At 44.3% G+C, this 19,072-nt stretch overlaps 1 protein-coding gene across 5 annotated transcripts in view; it reads left to right on the top strand.

The window, feature by feature from the left end:
- CSNK1G1 (casein kinase 1 gamma 1) overlaps positions 1 to 19,072 on the top strand; it is a 271,112-nt gene that overhangs the window by 204,043 nt on the left and 47,997 nt on the right. For all 5 annotated transcript variants that reach the window (XM_077829197.1, XM_077829194.1, XM_077829195.1 and 2 more), the window contains 2 exons: positions 11,822 to 11,906; positions 16,584 to 16,732. In XM_077829197.1, the coding sequence (XP_077685323.1) occupies positions 11,822 to 11,906; positions 16,584 to 16,732 (234 nt within the window). The remainder of the gene's footprint in view (positions 1 to 11,821; positions 11,907 to 16,583; positions 16,733 to 19,072) is intronic.

The raw sequence follows: 19,072 nt of genomic DNA, 5'->3' as shown, positions 1-19,072 counted from the left end.
GTTCAGCTGATCGCCATATTTGGGGTCAGGAAGGAATTTTCCTCCAGGGCCCTGGGGTTTTTTTCGCCTTCCTCTGTAGCATGGGGCACAGGTTACTTGCTGGAGGATTCTCTGCACCTTCAAGTCTTTAAACCATGATTTGAGGACTTCAATAGCTCAGACATAAGTGAGAGGTTTATTTCAGGAGTGGGTGGGTGAGATTCTGTGGCCTGCATTGTGCAGGTGGTCAGATTAAGATGATCATAATGGTCCCTTCTGACCTTAATATCTATGAATCTATAAGTGACCTCTCTTCCTCTGTTTTGAGTTTGTTTTCTTTGTTAATTTAATAGCATTTTGCATATTGTCACTTTCTCCAATTTTTTGAGACTCCTTCAGAGAGCAACAAAGGAGAGAGAGAGAGACACAGATGTGGTATCTGAATCTACTTTTAAAGCTTTTTTTGAAAAGATGAGATTTCAAATTTACTGATTACTTTTAAAACACAGGTTTCAGAATGGTAGCCATGTTAGTCTGTATCAGCAAAAACAATGAGGAGTCCTTGTGGCACCTTAGAGACTAACTAATTTATTTGGGCATAAGCTTTTGTGGGCTAAAACCCACTTCATCAGATGCATGGAGTGGAATATACAAGTAGGCAGGTATAAATACACAGCACATGAAAAGATGGGAGTTGCCTTACCAAGTGGGGGGTCAGTGTTAATGAGCTAATTCAATTAAGGTGAAAGTGGTCTCTTCTCAACAGTTGACAAGAAGGGGTGAATACCAAGGGGGTGGGAAATCATCACTTTTGTAGTGCAAATGAGGCCAATGCAATCAAGGTGGCCAATTGACAAGAAAGTGTGAGTATCCCTCTGCTGATGCTCACACCCTGTCAACTGTTTGAAATGGGCCACCTTGATTGCACTGGCTTCATTTGCACTACAAAAGTGATTTTTCCCCCTCCCTTGGTATTCACCCCTTCTTGTCAACTGTTGAGAAGAGGCCACTTCCACCTTAATTGAAATGGCTCATTAGCACTGTCCCCAACCCACCCACCCACCCCCGCACTTAGTAAGGCAACTCCCATCTTTTCATGTGCTGTGTATTTATACCTGCCTACTGTATTTTCCACTCCATGCATCTGATGAAGTGGGTTTTAGCCCACAAAAGCTTATGCCCAAATAAATTAATTAGTCTCTAAGGTGCCACAAGGACTCCTCATTGTTATTTTTTTAAAAACACAATTCTACTTTGAAAAGTAACTGCATAAAACATCTTACTCACTCTTGTGTATTCAGCCAGCTCTTCTGATTTAAGTAATAAAAAGAAATATACTATTTATCTTGTTAGCACTGCAGAACCAATATCACTTTAGGAGAGTGAGTTGGATTCTGTACTGAACAGCACAATCGTTAACTAAATTCCAATTACAGGGGCAAAAATCTTTTCTTATTTACACCTTTGAAATCCTGCTGTAGACAGGGTTAGATATGGTAAATGAGGGCCATATTGTAGAAGCTTTTGAGTGGAGCTGTGTGAGCCAGAAATAATAATTCTTTGCACTTAGGTTCCAGTTTGAATTTGCAGTGCTAGCAATTAGGAAATTATCTTGTAAACTGAGAATTCGATCACTATTTGTACAGCAAATCCACTGAGACACAAAAATGGAACACACAATGGAATTTCTAGAGCTCATGTCTAGTAGCACAGGGATTCTCCACCTTTTTTTTTTTTCTCTGAACCTCCTACCCCAAACATGCTAAACTCCACAGCCCACCTGTGCCACAACATCTGTTTTTCTGCATATGAAAGCTAGAGCCAACGTTGTGGGGTAGCAAGCAGGGCAATTGTCTGAGGCTTTGTGCCACAGGGGGCCCTGCAAAGCGAAGTTGCTCAGGCTTTGGCTTCAGCCTCTGTGGCATGGCAGGGTTCCGGGGCAGCTGGGCTTCAGCCCCCATGGGGCAGTGTAATTCCAGGGCAGCTGAGAGTTCAACCCCCATGGGATGGCGGGATTCAGGTTGAGAACTGCTGCACTAGCAAAATTAACTCAGTTGCATCTTACTTGTATACTATTTTGTGTTCTTGTTTTCCTTAAATATGTAACAAAAAGTAGTAAAGTTATGTTGGAAGGTGTTAATGACTGCCATCAATCATGTCAATGGGTATAATAAGAATCCTTCAATCAGTCTAAAAGAAGCAGCAACTAAATGCCTCTTTGTGTAGTGATAGTTGAAACAAATGAAGCTACCATCCAAGGCAGTGACTATCATGTCAGGGCAGGAGCAGAAGCTAAGTCATGTTGCCTATGGGGTTTCCCTGGAGACCATTTGCAAATGCAGGGGCTTTGACACTGATTTGTTTCAACAGTGTGTGTCTGAGACAGAAAACTAGTAAACACTGAGAGAAACCGTCATGAGCATGGCCCTGAGAGGGAACAGAAACAGAGCTCCTTAGGTCACAGGACTCTCTGGAAATGCAAGCTTGGGGATTATGGACAAGGAAACTCAGTTTGTTCCTACTTTGTTCAGGAAAACAGAACTTTGGGTACATTCTTCGTAAACACGATTTCCCCAGAGAAATATCTGACTTATATAATCAATTTATCTTCCTAACTGAAACAACCTGGCAAGACTCTGAATATTGGCTAACTGCCAATATTGGACCAAGAGGTCACGCTATCTTAAGTGACACATTTGAGCAAGAATACCAATAAGTACTTATGAGGCTATCAGAAAATGAAGTTTTTAATTGCCTGACTTTCTGTGGTCTTAATCATGAATCTTTGATATTGTTATAATTTTTACATTTAATTCTTAAATTAAAAGGGGAAAAATTAGTGCTCCTTTATGATGTAATGTCAAGAGCCTCAAGTTTTTTCTTGCCTGAGAAATATCAGGAATATCACTTCTCAACTTCCCTACTTCTGCTGGAGACGCAATGGAAGACCGGATAGAGGTTTAGGGGAAAAGTACTGAGCTGAAACTTGAGCTACTGCTTTCCCAGCAATTAGAGGATGCTTAGTTAAACTCTTTGGGTTAAAATTTGTTAAAACCTGTAACACAAACTCAGGCACTCAGCTAAGGTATTTTTCATAGTTATAGATTCTAAGGCCAGAAGGGGGTCCACTGTAATCATCTAGTGTGACTTCCTATGTAAGAGGCCATAGAACTCCCCAAAATAATTCCTTCTGAAGAGCAGATCTTTTCAAAAAACATCTAGTCTTGATTTAAACATTGTCAGTGATGGAGAATCCCCAATGACCCTTGGTAAGTTGTTCCAATGGCTTATTACTTTCACTATTATTGATAATTCTCCCATTTCTGTCTAGTAATGGACAAATACCATTGTTAGGATTCTTTTTGTTCCTAATATAGTTTTAAAACTCTCATTGCCCTTAACTCTGCTGGCCATAAATTTCTTCTATTGTCCCTTTGCTTCCCTTATCAATTTTCTACCATTCCTACATTCTGATTTATATTCATGACTATCACCTTCCACTTTCTTGTATTTGTTATATATAATGTTGGTTTTTTTAATTGATGGGATCAGTATGAGAAACTGATTAGGATAAAATAGAAACCCGGATTACATTTGATAAAAATATTATATATTTCTAATTAGACGTTGTCGCTCTTCTAATGGAGGGCTGGAAAGTCTGTAGCTCAGGTTTCAGTCTGTTGTGATCTCCCTTTCCCACACTGGGTTTCCAGTGGGACCTCCATGAAGAGAAGTAAAGTCCTATTCGTGAGTGTGTTTTTAAAACACAAACACACAATTTTTAGATACTCTATAAATCATAAAAAAGCAATAAAAATATCAAGAATGTTTTTCTTTGCACTTCTCCTATACTTGTCATTTAAAGTGTTTCTTTGGCATTTGGTTCCTGGCAATTACTTTTTACAATGTTTTGTTCATGAATTCTGATAACATATATTTGTTTCCACATTAGTCTCTCTTCCTCCTTCCCGTTTATGATATATTTAACTTTTGTCATTGGACTTTGTGTTCATTACATCACTATGCATAATGATACTTTTCTTTTCCCCCCCACACAAAATGTTTAAAATTAGACAGACTTTAAAGTAGGTTACAGGTTTCAGAGTGGTAGCCGTGTTAGTCTGTACCAGCAAAAAAAACGAGAAGTACTTGTGGCACCTTAGAGACTAACGCATTTATTTGGGCATAAGCTTATATTTTCCACTGCATGCATCCGATGAAGTGGGTTTTAGCCCACGAAAGCTTATGCCCAAATAAATGTATTAGTCTCTAAGTGCCACAAGTACTCCTCATTTTTTTTAAAGTAGGTGAGTTTGCTAGCCTCTCAGTTACATGGTTTGTTGTATGTTCAGCTTACTTACAAAATGCAAATGTTTTAACAGGCACACTTAGTATTTGAGTCTCCAAGTGCAGATCGATGTAGGAATAATCATTTAGACACAGGGTAAATTGCTCGGGCACCTTCCCACCCTGCAGATGCCCTTTTCTTAGAGTGGGAATGCATGTTGGACTGTAGCAGTTGAACTGAAAGGAATTGGCAGTTACAAGCCAATTTTAATTTTATGTATGATCATACATGCCTGCCTCTGTGGGTGAGGGATCTAAATGTCTTGGAAAGTGTTGATCACTCTACCGTGCCACAAGTCAATATCTGTATGGTTGAAGAATGGGCACTTCTTGAAAGATCTATGATCTGATCCATTATTTGAACATTTCAGTGGTTTAAGATCAATGATGAGTGAATGGACTTACTAGGCTGAGGAAGCAGATATTTTCATAGTCACCACCTTGATATCTGCCTCCAGACGCTGTATCCTCTTTGGAGCACTTAGTTTTGGGTTTCAAGCTCTTAAAACATCACATAGCTTCAACCCAGCCTAATCCGTTAGAGGCTGTAACACTGGCCACTTACTGCCTCCCAAGCATTCCATCATGGCCAGAATTGCCTCTGTAGCCACCGTTCCTCTGTTTCCCCTTCATCTGTGCCCCTCCCACCATGAACTCACTGTCTCCAGTGACCTTTTAAGCTCAAGCCTTTAATTCACTCATCACCAGTTCTCCTCAGGTTGGGAACAGAGTCTGTCAAAAGCAGATCTCAAAAGTCCAAAAGAAACACACAGTTTTTCAGCTCATCTTCCCTTCTTTAACTCTCACTCACAGTTTTTATCTGGCCAGGGCTTTGCAGGAGCCACGCTTGCTCCTCTTACCTGCTCCTTCCACCAGTCCCATCTCCACACAGTCTTCTGTTTCCTGAGCTTCCCCAGCTTTCTGTCGGGCTTCCTTTCCTGCCTTTGGTAGTCTGAGCTACTGTCTCAGTCACATCCTCCCTGGAGCTTTCTGCTGCCTTTTATATTGGAATCACCTGATTTCTCTCAGGTCGGACTCTTCTTGTAATCAGGACTGACTTAACCCCAGGGTCTCCAGCCCACAGGAAAACCACCCTCTTACGTACACCAAACACTTCTATTGGAGGAGACTTCCTATAACATGTTACGGCCTCATGCTCTCATGAGTTACTTCAGAATAACATAGGGTATGATTTTAAAGTGGAAGAGCTAGTCTGGAAAACCTGTGTGTGGACACTCTTATTTCTAAATGAGTGCCTTTTTCCTGAATTAGCTTAATGCACTACCAAAATTTATAGACAGGCCCTGAGAGAAAGTAAAGACTTCCTCTAATTAAAAAGTTGATCTCTCCAAGGAAGTGGGGAGGAGTGTGTCTCCACCCTGTGTGGTCTGCCTCATACATTCCCTTACCTGTAGGCCAAACACACATTCTTTGATTTGATCTAAAATAATGCCGGACAGATTATTGTATTTTCACACTTCCAGATTTCTCCTGCCATAGAGCTTTGTTCTCCCCCTTCCAAACTAAACCCTTGAGGAGAATCCTTTCTAGTGCTTAAACTGATACTTCTAACATGTTTCATTCATAAAAGGAGTATTTTAAATAACTTTTGAGAACCTGGAAACTGGACTCTCTGGAACGAGGTACTGAAATGCAGACTGAGCAGCTTTGTTCTTGGGGTAGTGATTGAAATGGAGTTCACTGCTTCAAGATGGACACGCTCAGAAAACCATAACTGAGTGTGTTACTTCATATTCTTTCCTGGTAACCAGCTATATAGTTAATGTAGTCTAGACAGTAGACAAATGTGTAGTAAGGGACAGTTAATCACATAATAAATCAAATGTAGCCAGGTTTTGGCAGAAGTGAAAATCTGATGCTAACAAATGTGTCAAAGTCAGGCTGGGGAGCTGGAAGAGAGTGGTCTTTTTAGCGGGGCCCTTACCCTTCTTTTCACCCTGGCCCTTCCTGGCGGCTGGGGGGCTTCCCCAGAGTCGGAAGGGGCGAGGGACCTGGCAGCAGCGGAGGTCATCCCGGTGTTCGCCGCTGCCGGTGCCCCAGCGAGGGCAGTAGCAGGTGGTTCAGCTGCAGCAGTGGAGGTAGAGGCTCGGGGGGGGGCAACGGGACGGCAGGTGGGGGAGGGGCAGCAGGGTCTTCTGGAGGAGCCCCACCTGCCTTGTCCCCCGCCATAATGAGCAGGGAGGGAGGGGGAGACACCAGAAAGAGGAGGGGAAAGGGGAAGCGGGTAGACCACTCCTCCCCGCTAGGCTGCGGGCAGAGGAGGAGGGCTCCAAAAGGGGTGGGCTGGATGGGGGGCAATCAAGGGCTAGGGGTCAGTCACCGACAGGGGGTGGGATTCCGGCTCCTCTAGCTGCACTAGGGGAGGGGGGAATACAACAGCATTGGGGGGTGCAGTGAAGGGGGTCAAACTAAAATGGGGAGGGGCACAAGCGCATGGGAGAGGGCATAGGCGCACGGAGCGAAAGGCTAAGCAGGCTGGTGGAAGGTAGATACATTAGCCCTAGAACAGAGGTTCTCAGACTATGGGTTGGGACCCCAAAGTGGGTCATGACCCCATTTTAATGGAGTCTTCAGGACTGGCAATTGACTTGCTAGAGCTCAGGGCTGAAGAGAGGGGCAGGGCTTGAATGGGCTGAGGCTTCAGAAATAGATGGGGAATAGATGGCCAGCCCTCTGTGGAGAAAGAGGTGGTTAGGGACTATTTAGAAAAGCTGGACGTGCACAAGTCCATGGGGCCGGACGAGTTGCATCCGAGAGTGCTAAAGGAATTGGCGGCTGTGATTGCAGAGCCATTGGCCATTATCTTTGAAAACTCGTGGCGAACGGGGGAAGTCCTGGATGACTGGAAAAAGGCTAATGTAGTGCCAATCTTTAAAAAAGGAAAGAAGGAGGATCCTGGGAACTACAGGCCAGTCAGCCTCACCTCAGTCCCTGGAAAAATCATGGAGCAGGTCCTCAAAGAATCAATCCTGAAGCACTTACATGGGAGGAAAGTGATCAGGAACAGTCAGCATGGATTCACCAAGGGAAGGTCATGCCTGACTAATCTAATCGCCTTCTATGATGAGATTACTGGTTCTGTGGATGAAGGGAAAGCAGTGGATGTATTGTTTCTTGACTTTAGCAAAGCTTTTGACACGGTCTCCCACAGTATTCTTGTCAGCAAGTTAAAGAAGTACGGGCTGGATGAATGCACTATAAGGTGGGTAGAAAGTTGGCTAGATTGTCGGGCTCAACGGGTGTAGTGATCAATGGCTCCATGTCTAGTTGGCAGCCGGTGTCAAGTGGAGTGCCCCAGGAGTCGGTCCTGGGGCCGGTTTTGTTCAATATCTTCATAAATGATCTGGAGGATGGTGTGGATTGCACTCTCAGCAAATTTATGGATGATACTAAACTGGGAGGAGTGGTAGATACGCTGGAGGGCAGGGATAGGATACAGAAGGACCTAGACAAATTGGAGGATTGGGCCAAAAGAAATCTGATGAGGTTCAATAAGGATAAGTGCAGGGACCTGCACTTAGGACAGAAGAACCCAATGCACAGCTACAGACTAGGGACCGAATGGCTAGGCAGCAGTTCTGCGGAAAAGGACTTAGGGGTGACAGTGGACGAGAAGCTGGATATGAGTTAGCAGTGTGCCCTTGTTGCCAAGAAGGCCAATGGCATTTTAGGATGTATAAGTAGGGGCATAGCGAGCAGATCGAGGGATGTGATCGTCCCCCTCTATTCGACATTGGTGAGGCCTCATCTGGAGTACTGTGTCCAGTTTTGGGCCCCACACTACAAGAAGGATGTGGATAAATTGGAGAGAGTCCAGCGAAGGGCAACAAAAATGATTAGGGGTCTGGAACACATGACTTATGAGGAGAGGCTGAGGGAACTGGGATTGTTTAGTCTGCAGAAGAGACGAATGAGGGGGGATTTGATAGCTGCTTTCAACTACCTGAGAGGTGGTTCCAGAGAGGATGGTTCTAGACTATTCTCAGTGGTAGAAGAGGACAGGACAAGGAGTAATGGTCTCAAGTTGCAGTGGGGGAGGTTTAGGTTGGATATTAAGAAAAACTTTTTCACTAGGAGGGTGGTGAAACACTGGAATGCGTTACCTAGGGAGGTGGTAGAATCTCCTTCCTTAGAAGTTTTTAAGGTCAGGCTTGACAAAGCCCTGGCTGGGATGATTTAGTCAGGGATTGGTCCTGCTTTGAGCAGGGGGTTGAACTAGATGACCTCCTGAGGTCCCTTCCAACCCTGATATTCTATGATTCAGTCCCGCCTCCTGGGGTCATGTCGTAATTTTTGTTGAACGGGGTCACGATGCAATGAAGTTTGAGAACTCCTGCCCTAGAATGATAAAGGCCCTTTTTCAAGGGTGCCATTTGAGGGGCGATGGGCGGGCTCCTCTTACCTCCTCTTCTCCCTCCCACCCCGAGTTTCATACCAGAGGTCTGCTCACAGTGCATGCCCTAGCCCCAGAGGAAGCTCTTAACTGCAACACAGCTTGTGCTCTTCGGGTAGGGAGTTTGTTTATAACAACAAAAAAACCAGGAGTACTTGTGACACCTTAGAGACTAACAAATTTATTAGAGCATAAGTTGTAGTCTCTTCAGTGCCACAAGTACTCCTGGTTTTTTTGCAGATACAGGCTAACACAGCTGCTACTCTGAAACCTGTTTATAACCAGAGGCAGGGTGATTAAGATAACAAAAGGCTTGTCATTAAATTAAATTGAGGATTGTTAGATGATCCTGAAAGCATTGCCAGGCACTCCAGTTAAAAGATAGGAAACAAAGGGTAGGAATAGATAGTCAGTTTTCAGAATAGAGAGGGGTAAATAGGGATAAACATTGAGGTGGCAAAATTTGCAGATGATATAAAATTATTCAAGATAGTTAAGTCCACAACTGACTGCAAAGAGTTACAAAGGGCTTGCACAAAGCTGGGTGACTGGGCAACAAAATGGCAGATGAAATTCAGTGTTGATAAATGCAAAGTAATGCACATGGCAAACTGTAATCCCAACTATACGATCAAAATGATGGGGTCTAAATTAGCTGTTACCTGTCAAGAAAGAGTTCTTGAAGTCATTGTGGATAGTTCTCTGAAAACATCTGCTCAGTGTGCAGTGGCAATTAAAAAAGCTAACAATATTGGGAATCATAGGAAAGGGATAGATAATAAGACAGAAAGTATCTCATTGCCTCTGTATAAATCCATGATATGCCCACATCTTGAATACTGTGTGCAGATTTGGACACCCATCTCAAAAAAGATATATTGGAATTGGAAAAGGTACAGAAAAGGGCAACAGAAATGATTGGGGTATGGAACAACTTCTGTCTGAGGAAAGATTAAAAAGACTAGAATTTTTCAGCTTGGAAAAGAGATGACTAAGGGGGAATAAGATAGAGGTCTATAAAATCATGAATGGTGTGGAAAAATTGAATAAGGAAATATTATTTACTACTTCGCATAACACAAGACGAAGGGTCACGCAATGAAATTAATAGGGAGCAGATTTAAAACAAACAAAAGAAACGGCAGAGTCCTGTGGCACCTTATAGACTAACAAACTTATTGGAGCATAAGCTTTCGTGGGTGAATACTCACTTCATTGGATGCAAGCTTATGTTCCAATACGTCTGTTAGTCTAAAAGGTGCCACAGGACTTTTAGTCTGGATCTGTAAAAGCGGCAAACATGGCTACCCCTCTGATACTAAACAGAATAAAGTATTTCTTCACAGCATTTCTGTGGAACTCTTTGCCAGGGGATGTTGCAAAGGCCAAAATTATAACAGGGTTCCAATAAGAACTAGATACGTTCATGGAGGATAGGTCCATCAATGGCTATTAGCCAGGATGGGCAGGGATGCAACACCATGTTCTTAATGTCCCTACCCTCTGTTTGCAGGAAGCTGGGAGTGGGCAACGGGATGAATCACTTGATGATTGCCCTGTTCTGTTCATTCCCTCTGAAGCACCTGGCATTGGCCATTGTTGGAAGATAGGATACAGGGCCCCAACCCCCTGCCTTGAGCCCCCTGCCGCACCCCTTCTGCGCCCCAACCCCTTGCCCTGAGCCCTTTCCTGCACACCGCACCCCCTGCCCCAGCCCTACATTCATGGCCCTGCATACAATTTCCCTACCCAGATGTGGCCCTCAGGCCAAAAAGTTTGCCCACCCCGGTCTAATATTTATTTAATTTTCTTTCTTTTATATAGGAACTAGATACAGTGTTCCTGTCTGCTAATTGCTAAGTTATCTGCCAAAAAACTAGAGTTTTCAGGTCCCTAAGTAGCCCCTGGAATCACGGTTAAAGTTGCCCCTCCCTCACCAAAATCTGAAATGTTGCTCCTGCCCTTTTTCCTGTAAGCTGATAAGGGGTTAACTTAGGTCAAATAGGGACACCTGAGTGACCAAAGCTGAATACCTGTTTAGGGGAAGAATTGGCGCCCTGGGGCCAACAAGGGGAAAACCCCTCCCCAGTGAGGGGGCAGGGAAAGGGATTCCCCCTTTGTTTTCTGTTTATAAATTGATTTATTTTTGTTTGGTGGAGAAGCATTCCTTGGGCATGCCCTGAGGCCTACCTTGAACATGCTAATAAGAAAATACAGAGGGGGAAGGCAAATACTGTCCAGAGTGGGGCTGATTTACCCCAGACCCCACCACTGCCAGAGCGGGATCTGAGTTACTACAGAGAATTCTTTCCTGGGTGTCTGGCTGGTGAGTCGTGCCCACATGCTCAGGGTTTAGCTGATTGCCATATTTGGGGTCAGGAAGGAATTTTCCCCAGGGCAGAATGGCAGAGGCTTTGGGGGGTTTTTGCCTTTCTCTGCAGCGTGGGGCACGGATCACTTGCTGGAGGATTCTCTGCATCTTGAAGTCTTTAAACCACAATTTGAGGACTTCAGTAGGTCAGACATAGGTTACAGGAGTGGGTGGGTGAGATTCTGTGGCCTACGTTGTGCAGGAGGTCAGACTAGACGATCATAATGGTCCCTTCTGACCTTAAAGTCTATGATTCTATGCTAAGTCCAGCAAGACAGTGGAGGTGCCTTGCCACACCAGGCTAACTGAGTAGTTGTTACTTGCTGAGCAGCTAGACATGGTGTTACACGCTCTAAGGTGAGAGCCCAAAATGCCTTGTCTAATAGTTGATTTTTAAAATATTAAAAACTCATTCTCATGAAAGCATGATGTTCAGCTAATATCTGTAAGCTTAAACATGTTCTCCCTTTCAGATCTTAGCAATACCTTCAGAAACTCTCTAGGTGGTCTTTGCTCTTAGCAAGTGAATTGTACGGTAGCTACTTTATATTTGTGTTTCATAAGGTGCAGTTTGGACAAAAAGTTCTTCTATCCTGATATGTGCAATATACTGTATAAAATACCTTTTGTTTTCACCCTCATAGCGAGGTCCGTTACCTGCTGTTGGATTCTCTGTCTCTAAACTTACGCTTCCTCTTTGTACCCTACAGGCTGACACCTTAAAAGAGAGATATCAGAAGATTGGGGACACGAAGAGAAACACTCCAGTTGAAGTTCTCTGTGAGAACTTTCCAGGTAAGGCCCAGTTGGAATTGTTATACCGGTTGTACTCTCTGTGTAAGGTGTCAATTATGAACTGGACATAACCCATCCTATTGTATCATAGAAGATTAGGATTGGGAGAGACCGCAGGAGGTCATCTAGTTCAACCCCCTGCTCAAAGCAGGACCAACATATTTTGTTCTGTCAGAACATATTTGAATGATGTTTGTTACATTGCTCCTGTCAATGGCAAACACCTGGAGCTACTACCACTGTCAATCAGTAGCAGTCTCTATTCCGTCACTCTTCTCCAGTCCTTCAGTCCTTACTTTCAGTTAATTGCCAACATGGTCCTTCGTATTGAGGTGGTTGGAGAATGCTCAATTGCCCACGGTTGCTCTTTGTTCTGTGAAGAGGAATGGAAACAGCAGTCCCCACTTGGCCATCTTCCAAAAAAGACTGTGTCATGTTTGTTAATTGCTTCTCTGAAGTGACTGCCTCAGGTATATGGAGTTTATTCTCCTCAGAGCTCTGATATTTTTGAAGCAGTGAAAGAACTGGGTGGCCAATTTAGCAGATCCTGGGTGTCAACCTTGAGCAAGTTCCCTCAGCTGGATACTGACCAGGCCACCAGTGCCGGCTTCCTCCGGGCCATGGGGGTGCTCAACCCACCCCTCCCTCTGCCATCACAAACCCCCTTCCTCAAGCCTCCACCCCTGCCCTGCCTCTTCTCACCCCCACTCCATCCCTGCCCTGCCACTTCCCACCCAGCTCCCCCAAAGAGGAGTAGCAGGCACAGTAGGTAATTATTGTTGTTTTAAGTAGCACTAACTTCCCAGCAGGATTTTGGTCAGAAATCCACTGGGTCCCAAGATCAGATATGCCTTTGCGAGTGGCTGCTCCCTTGTTCTGCCCTCTTCCATCCTCACTCCAAAAGCCCCAGAGCTCCTGTGGGACAAAGTGGAGCTGCTGCTTCTCGTTGCTGGTTTGGAACCTTTGCTGTCTTCCAGGCTTCAGAGCAGAGCAGAGCATATATGGCCTGATAGCAACAACAAGAGAGGGACCCTAACCCTAACCCCCTCCCATCCCACCCCTGTCCTTTCACCTCAGTGAGTGTGAACTACAAATAGGGTGACCAGGTGTCCCGATTTTATAGGGACAGTCCCGATTTTTTATATATCTTTCTTATATAGACTCCTATTACCCGCACCTCCTGTCCTGATTTTTCACACTTGCTGTCTGGTCCCCCTAACTACAAAGCCAATCTGCACCATTTCAAAGTTAATATTGCTAAGTGGGGCAGTTCAGTTTTTCTGTCTGTAAAGTGACTAAATGCAAAAACCATGCTGATGCAACGTTAGCAGTAGTATTATGGCGGCACCTAGAGGACCAAGCCTCGTTGAGCTCTGCACTGTGCAGACATAACAGACAGCTCCTGCCCTGAGAAGGGCTCAGTTTAACAGTGTGAATTGGAACAGGGCAGTAAATTCAAAAGTTATGAATCCCACAGTAACTAACTCCTCAGCACATATAAAGTGCTAAAAAGCTTTAGGTCAACAGTTAACTGGGCAAGTAATCAGAACACTGTATGTGTAAGGGGAACAAGTTAATGTTACTCATTATGACTGTTGTATGAACAACTTATCCATAATATAACAATTGCATTTTTCTGGATACAATATACTGTATATATTCGTTCATTAGCCTGTTCATTTATAAGCCGACCCCCCAGGATCGATAGGTAAAAATAGTAAAAAAAAAACCCAAAAAAAAAAAAAAAAAAACAAACTGTATGACCCTTTCATAAGCTGACCCTATATTTCAGGGGTTGGCAAACTTTGGCTCCCGGCCCATCAGGGTAAGCCGCTGGTGGGTCGGGACTTTTTGTTTACCTGGAGCGTTCACAGGCACGGAGCCCCTCAGTTCCCTGTGGCTGTGGTTCACCATCCCAGCCAATGGGAGCTGTGGGAAGTGGCACTTCTCGCAGCTCCCATTGGCTGGGAACAGCGAACCGCGGCCACGGGGAACTGAAGGGCTCCATGCCTGCAGGCGCTCCAGGTAAACAAACCGACAGTGTGTTAGATATTCAATTCAATGATTTGATAGAGTTTAAAATCATCAAATTTTGGTGTAGACCCATTTATAAGCTGACCCCCCACTCTTTGATGTGTCACTTTTTTACCAAAAATATTCAGTTTATGAACGAGTATATACGGTACATTGGATGGATTTCATGGAGGATATGTTGACATTTGGATTCCTGATGCCTTTGCTTTAGTGCTTCCCAACTCTTCTGTTATCATATCATTCATGGTGCATTCAAATAGCCATGTAGTTCTGGGCAGGGACAGTCTTTTTGTTATGTATTTGTACAACACCTAACACAAAGGAGCCCCAGTCACAGACCGGGCCCCAGCGTGCTACTGCAATTCAGCTAATATAAATAGAGACTAAATCGCCACCTAAGTAACTTCACGCACATACTGTACATAGCCTTATAGTGCAAACATCTCTACAAGAGCAATATTGTGACTGTCCTGGGATGCTCTCATGCCTTACCTGCAGCTACTTGAAGTCACAGTATGCCACCACAACAAATACTGTGTTTGTGCTGTTGAGACTTAAAATTGCATTTATCACAAAAACACACATTTTATTAAATAATTGTTACATTAATTAATATACAAAATAGAACTTACATACTTGAATTAAAAATCTACACAGGGGAGGGCAGCAGGTGTCTGGAGCAGGCAGAAAACTTGACCTTTAAATAGTGTTATAAAATTGAATTGCATGTAAAGTATTAATTATTTATTAAAGCTTTTTTTAATAAAGGAAAGCAGGTAAGCACTGGACAAGGTAGTCAAGGAGTTGTTTCATCACATGATGCTGTGAAAAGGATCAAATGATTCTAAAATTAAAAAAACTCAGCTCATTCAAACATTAAAAGAATCAAAATAAAAGGAAAATATTGCTAGGTTTTGGAGAAAGGCTTTCCTGAAGATGCTGATGTGGGAATGAACAGCAATCAAACATGGTGGCAGATGGGCTGGCTCAGGAGGGCAGTGTGTACTGCCTAGCAAGAGACTTGTGTTTGATTCACAGTGTCGGATCCTTAATTTGTGTCAGCTGTCATAGCTCAAACTGAAGTCAGTGGAGTTGGGACCATTTACACCATCTGAAGATCTCGTGCCCCCCGCCCCCACCCCACTCCCAGTCTCTTCCTTTGCCTGGCCTACAGAGGAAGGGGGATAAGACTGGTCTGTCATTCAACAGCTACCATTTGTCTCCAGGCAACGAAGCGGTGCTGGCAAGTGATTCTAGGGAGCTCTGTAAGTCAGAAGCGTGCTGACTGTGATGTGGCACGTAAAGTTGGGGGAGGAGACACCCTGCCGAAGCTTCAGGATTGGGGCACGAGCAGGAAGATTTCCAGAAAAATGGTGTGGTTTTCTTGCTTCCATAGCCTTTGATACTGTCAATCTAGCACTGCTTTTATGTATTGTGTGGAGGAGACTTCACCTGCCTGTTCCAGCAGGGGATGCTTTTGTGCATATTTTTAAATATGTATTGTGATAAACTCAGGCCAGTTGGGTACAGCAGAGTAGTAGAAGGCAGATATACTGGCCCCTGGGTAAGCAGTTTTCCGTTCCCTGACTGACCAGAGCAGGGGCTGCTCCAGGCTAGGGTGGACACAGGTCTCCAGTTAGCCTGCAAAAGAGTCAGTTGAAGCCGTTAGGCTAATGAGAACACCTGATTCCAATTAACCTGCAAAGAGTCAGGTGAGGCTATTAAGCTAATGTGAACACCTGACTCTAATTAAGGCCACTCTAATACTATAAAAGGGCTCACTCCAGTCAGGCAGAGGCGAGCCAGGGGAGAGGAAGTGTGGCTGGGTAATGAAGACACCCTCAAGCCACTGGAAAGGGAGCCCTAAGGTGAGGGTGAAGAAGGTGTTGAGAGAGAGAGAGAAGTGGGAGAGCTGTGGGGAAGTGGCCCAGGGAAATGTAGCAACTCTGGCAGTGAAAGGTCGGCTGCCAACAGCTGCTGCCATTAGGGTCCCTGGGCCGGAACCCGGAGTAGAGGGCGGGCCCAGGTTCCCCATCAGCTCGCCACTACAGAAACACCTCCTGGGAGGGGAAGACAGGCCCCTGTCAGGACAGGAGGCTTAACTGTTCTGGAATAAGTCTGTAGGGACAACAGAGACTGTGGGAGTTCTCTCACCAACTTCCTTGCTGGCTTATGATGAAAATGGCTCAGTAGGCTGTGACCCTTGCCTCTAGAGGGAGAAGGGCTACATAGAGGGTTATGGTGAGCCTCTGAGGCTAGCGTAATCTGCCAGGAAGTGTGGGACCCACTGAGACAAGGTCGGAGCTCTGCCACGGTATACTTTACCCACTTCTATTCAAACTCCCCGTAAGTATCAGCGCTGCTTTTAAAGATGCATCTCCTCTTACAAGATCACTTTCATCACCGCTAAAGACTGGAAGGCCAAGTTTGCCCAATAGCCTCCAGCTGGCTTCTCAGGGTATTGCAAAGACTAGATCCCACCAGTTGTATTCCTCTCATGCTGGAGGGGCATGTAATCTATACAGAGACATGGCGTGAACAGCAGGTGACTTTACTGTGTGCGCTGCTCTAGGTCTTTTAGTCTGGGCAGAGATATTGATACTCCTTTTTTTTTTTCCTTTTGTCCTTGCCTTTTTCCAACAGAGGAGATGGCCACATATCTTCGTTATGTCAGGCGATTAGACTTCTTTGAGAGACCAGACTACGATTACTTACGAACTATCTTTACAGAGCTATTTGAAAAAAAAGGCTACACCTTTGATTATGCCTACGACTGGGTTGGCAGGCCACTGGTAAGTTTTGTTTGCAAAACAAGCACCCTCCTTCCAGAAATAAGTCTCCTAGTCCCTCATGGTTGCTTTTCCAGCTGTGTGGGCACATAAGAATTTCCTTTCATAGCCTCGAAAACCAATTGCAGCCTCTAGGTAGGATGGTCTGTTCACCAGCTTTGCACTGATACGGCTTTGTAAAATGGTAATGACTCCCCAAGCAGCTAGGACAAATATTCTAGTGAAGTGATGATGTGTTGCAGTTGGGGAATGGGAAACTGAGTGCTGGGATGGCTTTTCTTCAGAAATCATAATGGTTCACTCTCCCTGTCAATCAGGAGAATGTATCTATCTTTCTCCTGGTGGAAATTAGCACAGGAGATCTTCTGCATCCCTGTTGGAACCTTAAACAGCCTTCCCTATTTGCCTCTGGTTTTACTCCTCCCCCTCTCACTTTCTGGTTTAGAACAATGGGGGTTTTCTTCAAAGCCCATCACACTGCTGTGCAATGCCTGCGTAGGTCATAAGGCTCTCCCTCTCCCTCACTGAGCATGCTATAATGAGGCAATCCAACCTGAGTGTCCCATATGGCAGTCGCAGGTCATACCACAGGAACAGCTGGCAAATTTTAACACATTCATGTGCATATTAACATTAGCTACAGAGTATTTTGCTGCAGTGACACTTCTTCTCGCTTCATACAAAAGATCACAAAAATCATTACTAGATTGTTTGGCAAATTTGTTTTTAAATGAAGTATTACCCTTCTCGGTCAAGCTTGGATGCTCCTAAGGTTCCATCCCTCAGGACCTTTCTGTTTCAGAACATAGCACCCAAGTCTGTTATATGCAGGATGGACTCATAATGAGCCACATCTGCCCAAGGGACTCAGCAATAATTAAACTGCGGCTTTTTGTAGTGTTCCAACACTTAACAGGCTGGAGACTGCTGCCCGTTACAGAATGATTAGAAGTCATGGATTTTAGACGCAGAACCTCCTGCATGTGGACACTTTCATCAAGTTGGTTTTGTCATGAGAAATAACCTCTCCCTTACAATGGTCTGGGGATTCTAAAAAAGGGCAAATCCCAATACCAGTGTGTTTTTAGATTGCTCTTCTAATCATGGGGAGGGCCATAGGGGAAAGGGTAAATGCAGAATGCTCATGTTCTGGAGTCTGCTAACTCCTTAACTTCCACCCTCTCCTTTTCTAAGCATGCTGTCATTGTTCCCTTGTTCATCAGCTTGCAGCAGAAGATTAGTTCCCTGGTCTGTCACCACCAAACAGAACATGCTAACTGTATTCCTGACATGTTGCTTAGAAATTATGGAACCATCTGTATGCGGAAAAAGCTTTGCCAAGAGGCCCACTGATGCCTCTTGAAGAACTCTCATAAAACATATCTATGTAGAATCCATTCTGCTGGTTGCTCATGCAAAGGACAGTCACTTACTGTGTTTGTAGGCCACTCTGCTTTTGTGGTTTTTACATGAATACTCAGTCATTATATACAACATTTCCTATGTTTGCTTATTTTGCACAATAACATTATCTTTTAAAAGGAAGTCATTCTTGTAAATCTCATTTCTCTTCACTAATGTTTAATTTCAGAGGCAATGGGCAAAAAGCCCATTTTAAGACAAGTTTCCTATCATTCCTTTAACAATTCACCATTGGTTGCTATGGAGATCATGAAGTTACAAGCTGGGATTATGATTTAGTTGGGAACTGAGCAGATGAAGCCTTAATTAACACATCCTGTTCCTAAAAGTAAGAAGACATGAGATGAGGAGGAAAACACTATGCATAAAACTATCCCTATTTGCAATTGTAATTAACTCAATTTAAAGCACACTAAAGTGTGCTCAGATACCATGGAGTTGGGTACCTTTATGAATATATTGTGATGGGGCAAGGCCAGATGGCTATAGAAAAGTAGTGGGAGATAGATATATTAGCTCCAGGCTAAACAAATCCCTGGTATCAGGTTAAGTGAAGTGGAAGCTGCTCCAGGTCAATTAAGACACCTGGGGCCAATTAAGAACTTTCCAGAAGGCAGGGAGAATGCTAGGTTGATTGGGACACCTGAAGCCAATCAGGGGCTGGCTGAAACTAGTTAAAAGCCTCCCAGTCAGTCAGGTGGGTGTGCATGTCAGGAGCTGTGGGAGGAAGTTGCGCTGTTGGAGAGGCTGAGTAGTACACACCATATCAGGCACAAGGAAGGAGGCCTTGAGGTAAGGGTGAAGTGGAGCTTGAGGAAGGGAGGGTTGCTGTGGGGGAAGTAGCCCAGGGAATTGTACATGTCATGTTTCTAAAAGGTCAGCTACCATAACTGATACTATTAGGGTCCCTGGGCTGGAGCC

The sequence above is a fragment of the Eretmochelys imbricata genome, chromosome 10, assembly GCF_965152235.1.
Source record: "Eretmochelys imbricata isolate rEreImb1 chromosome 10, rEreImb1.hap1, whole genome shotgun sequence".
NCBI lineage: Eukaryota > Metazoa > Chordata > Testudines > Cheloniidae > Eretmochelys > Eretmochelys imbricata.
The sequence above is the reverse complement of the archived record's forward strand: the minus strand, read 5'-3'. Positions and strand labels throughout refer to the sequence as shown.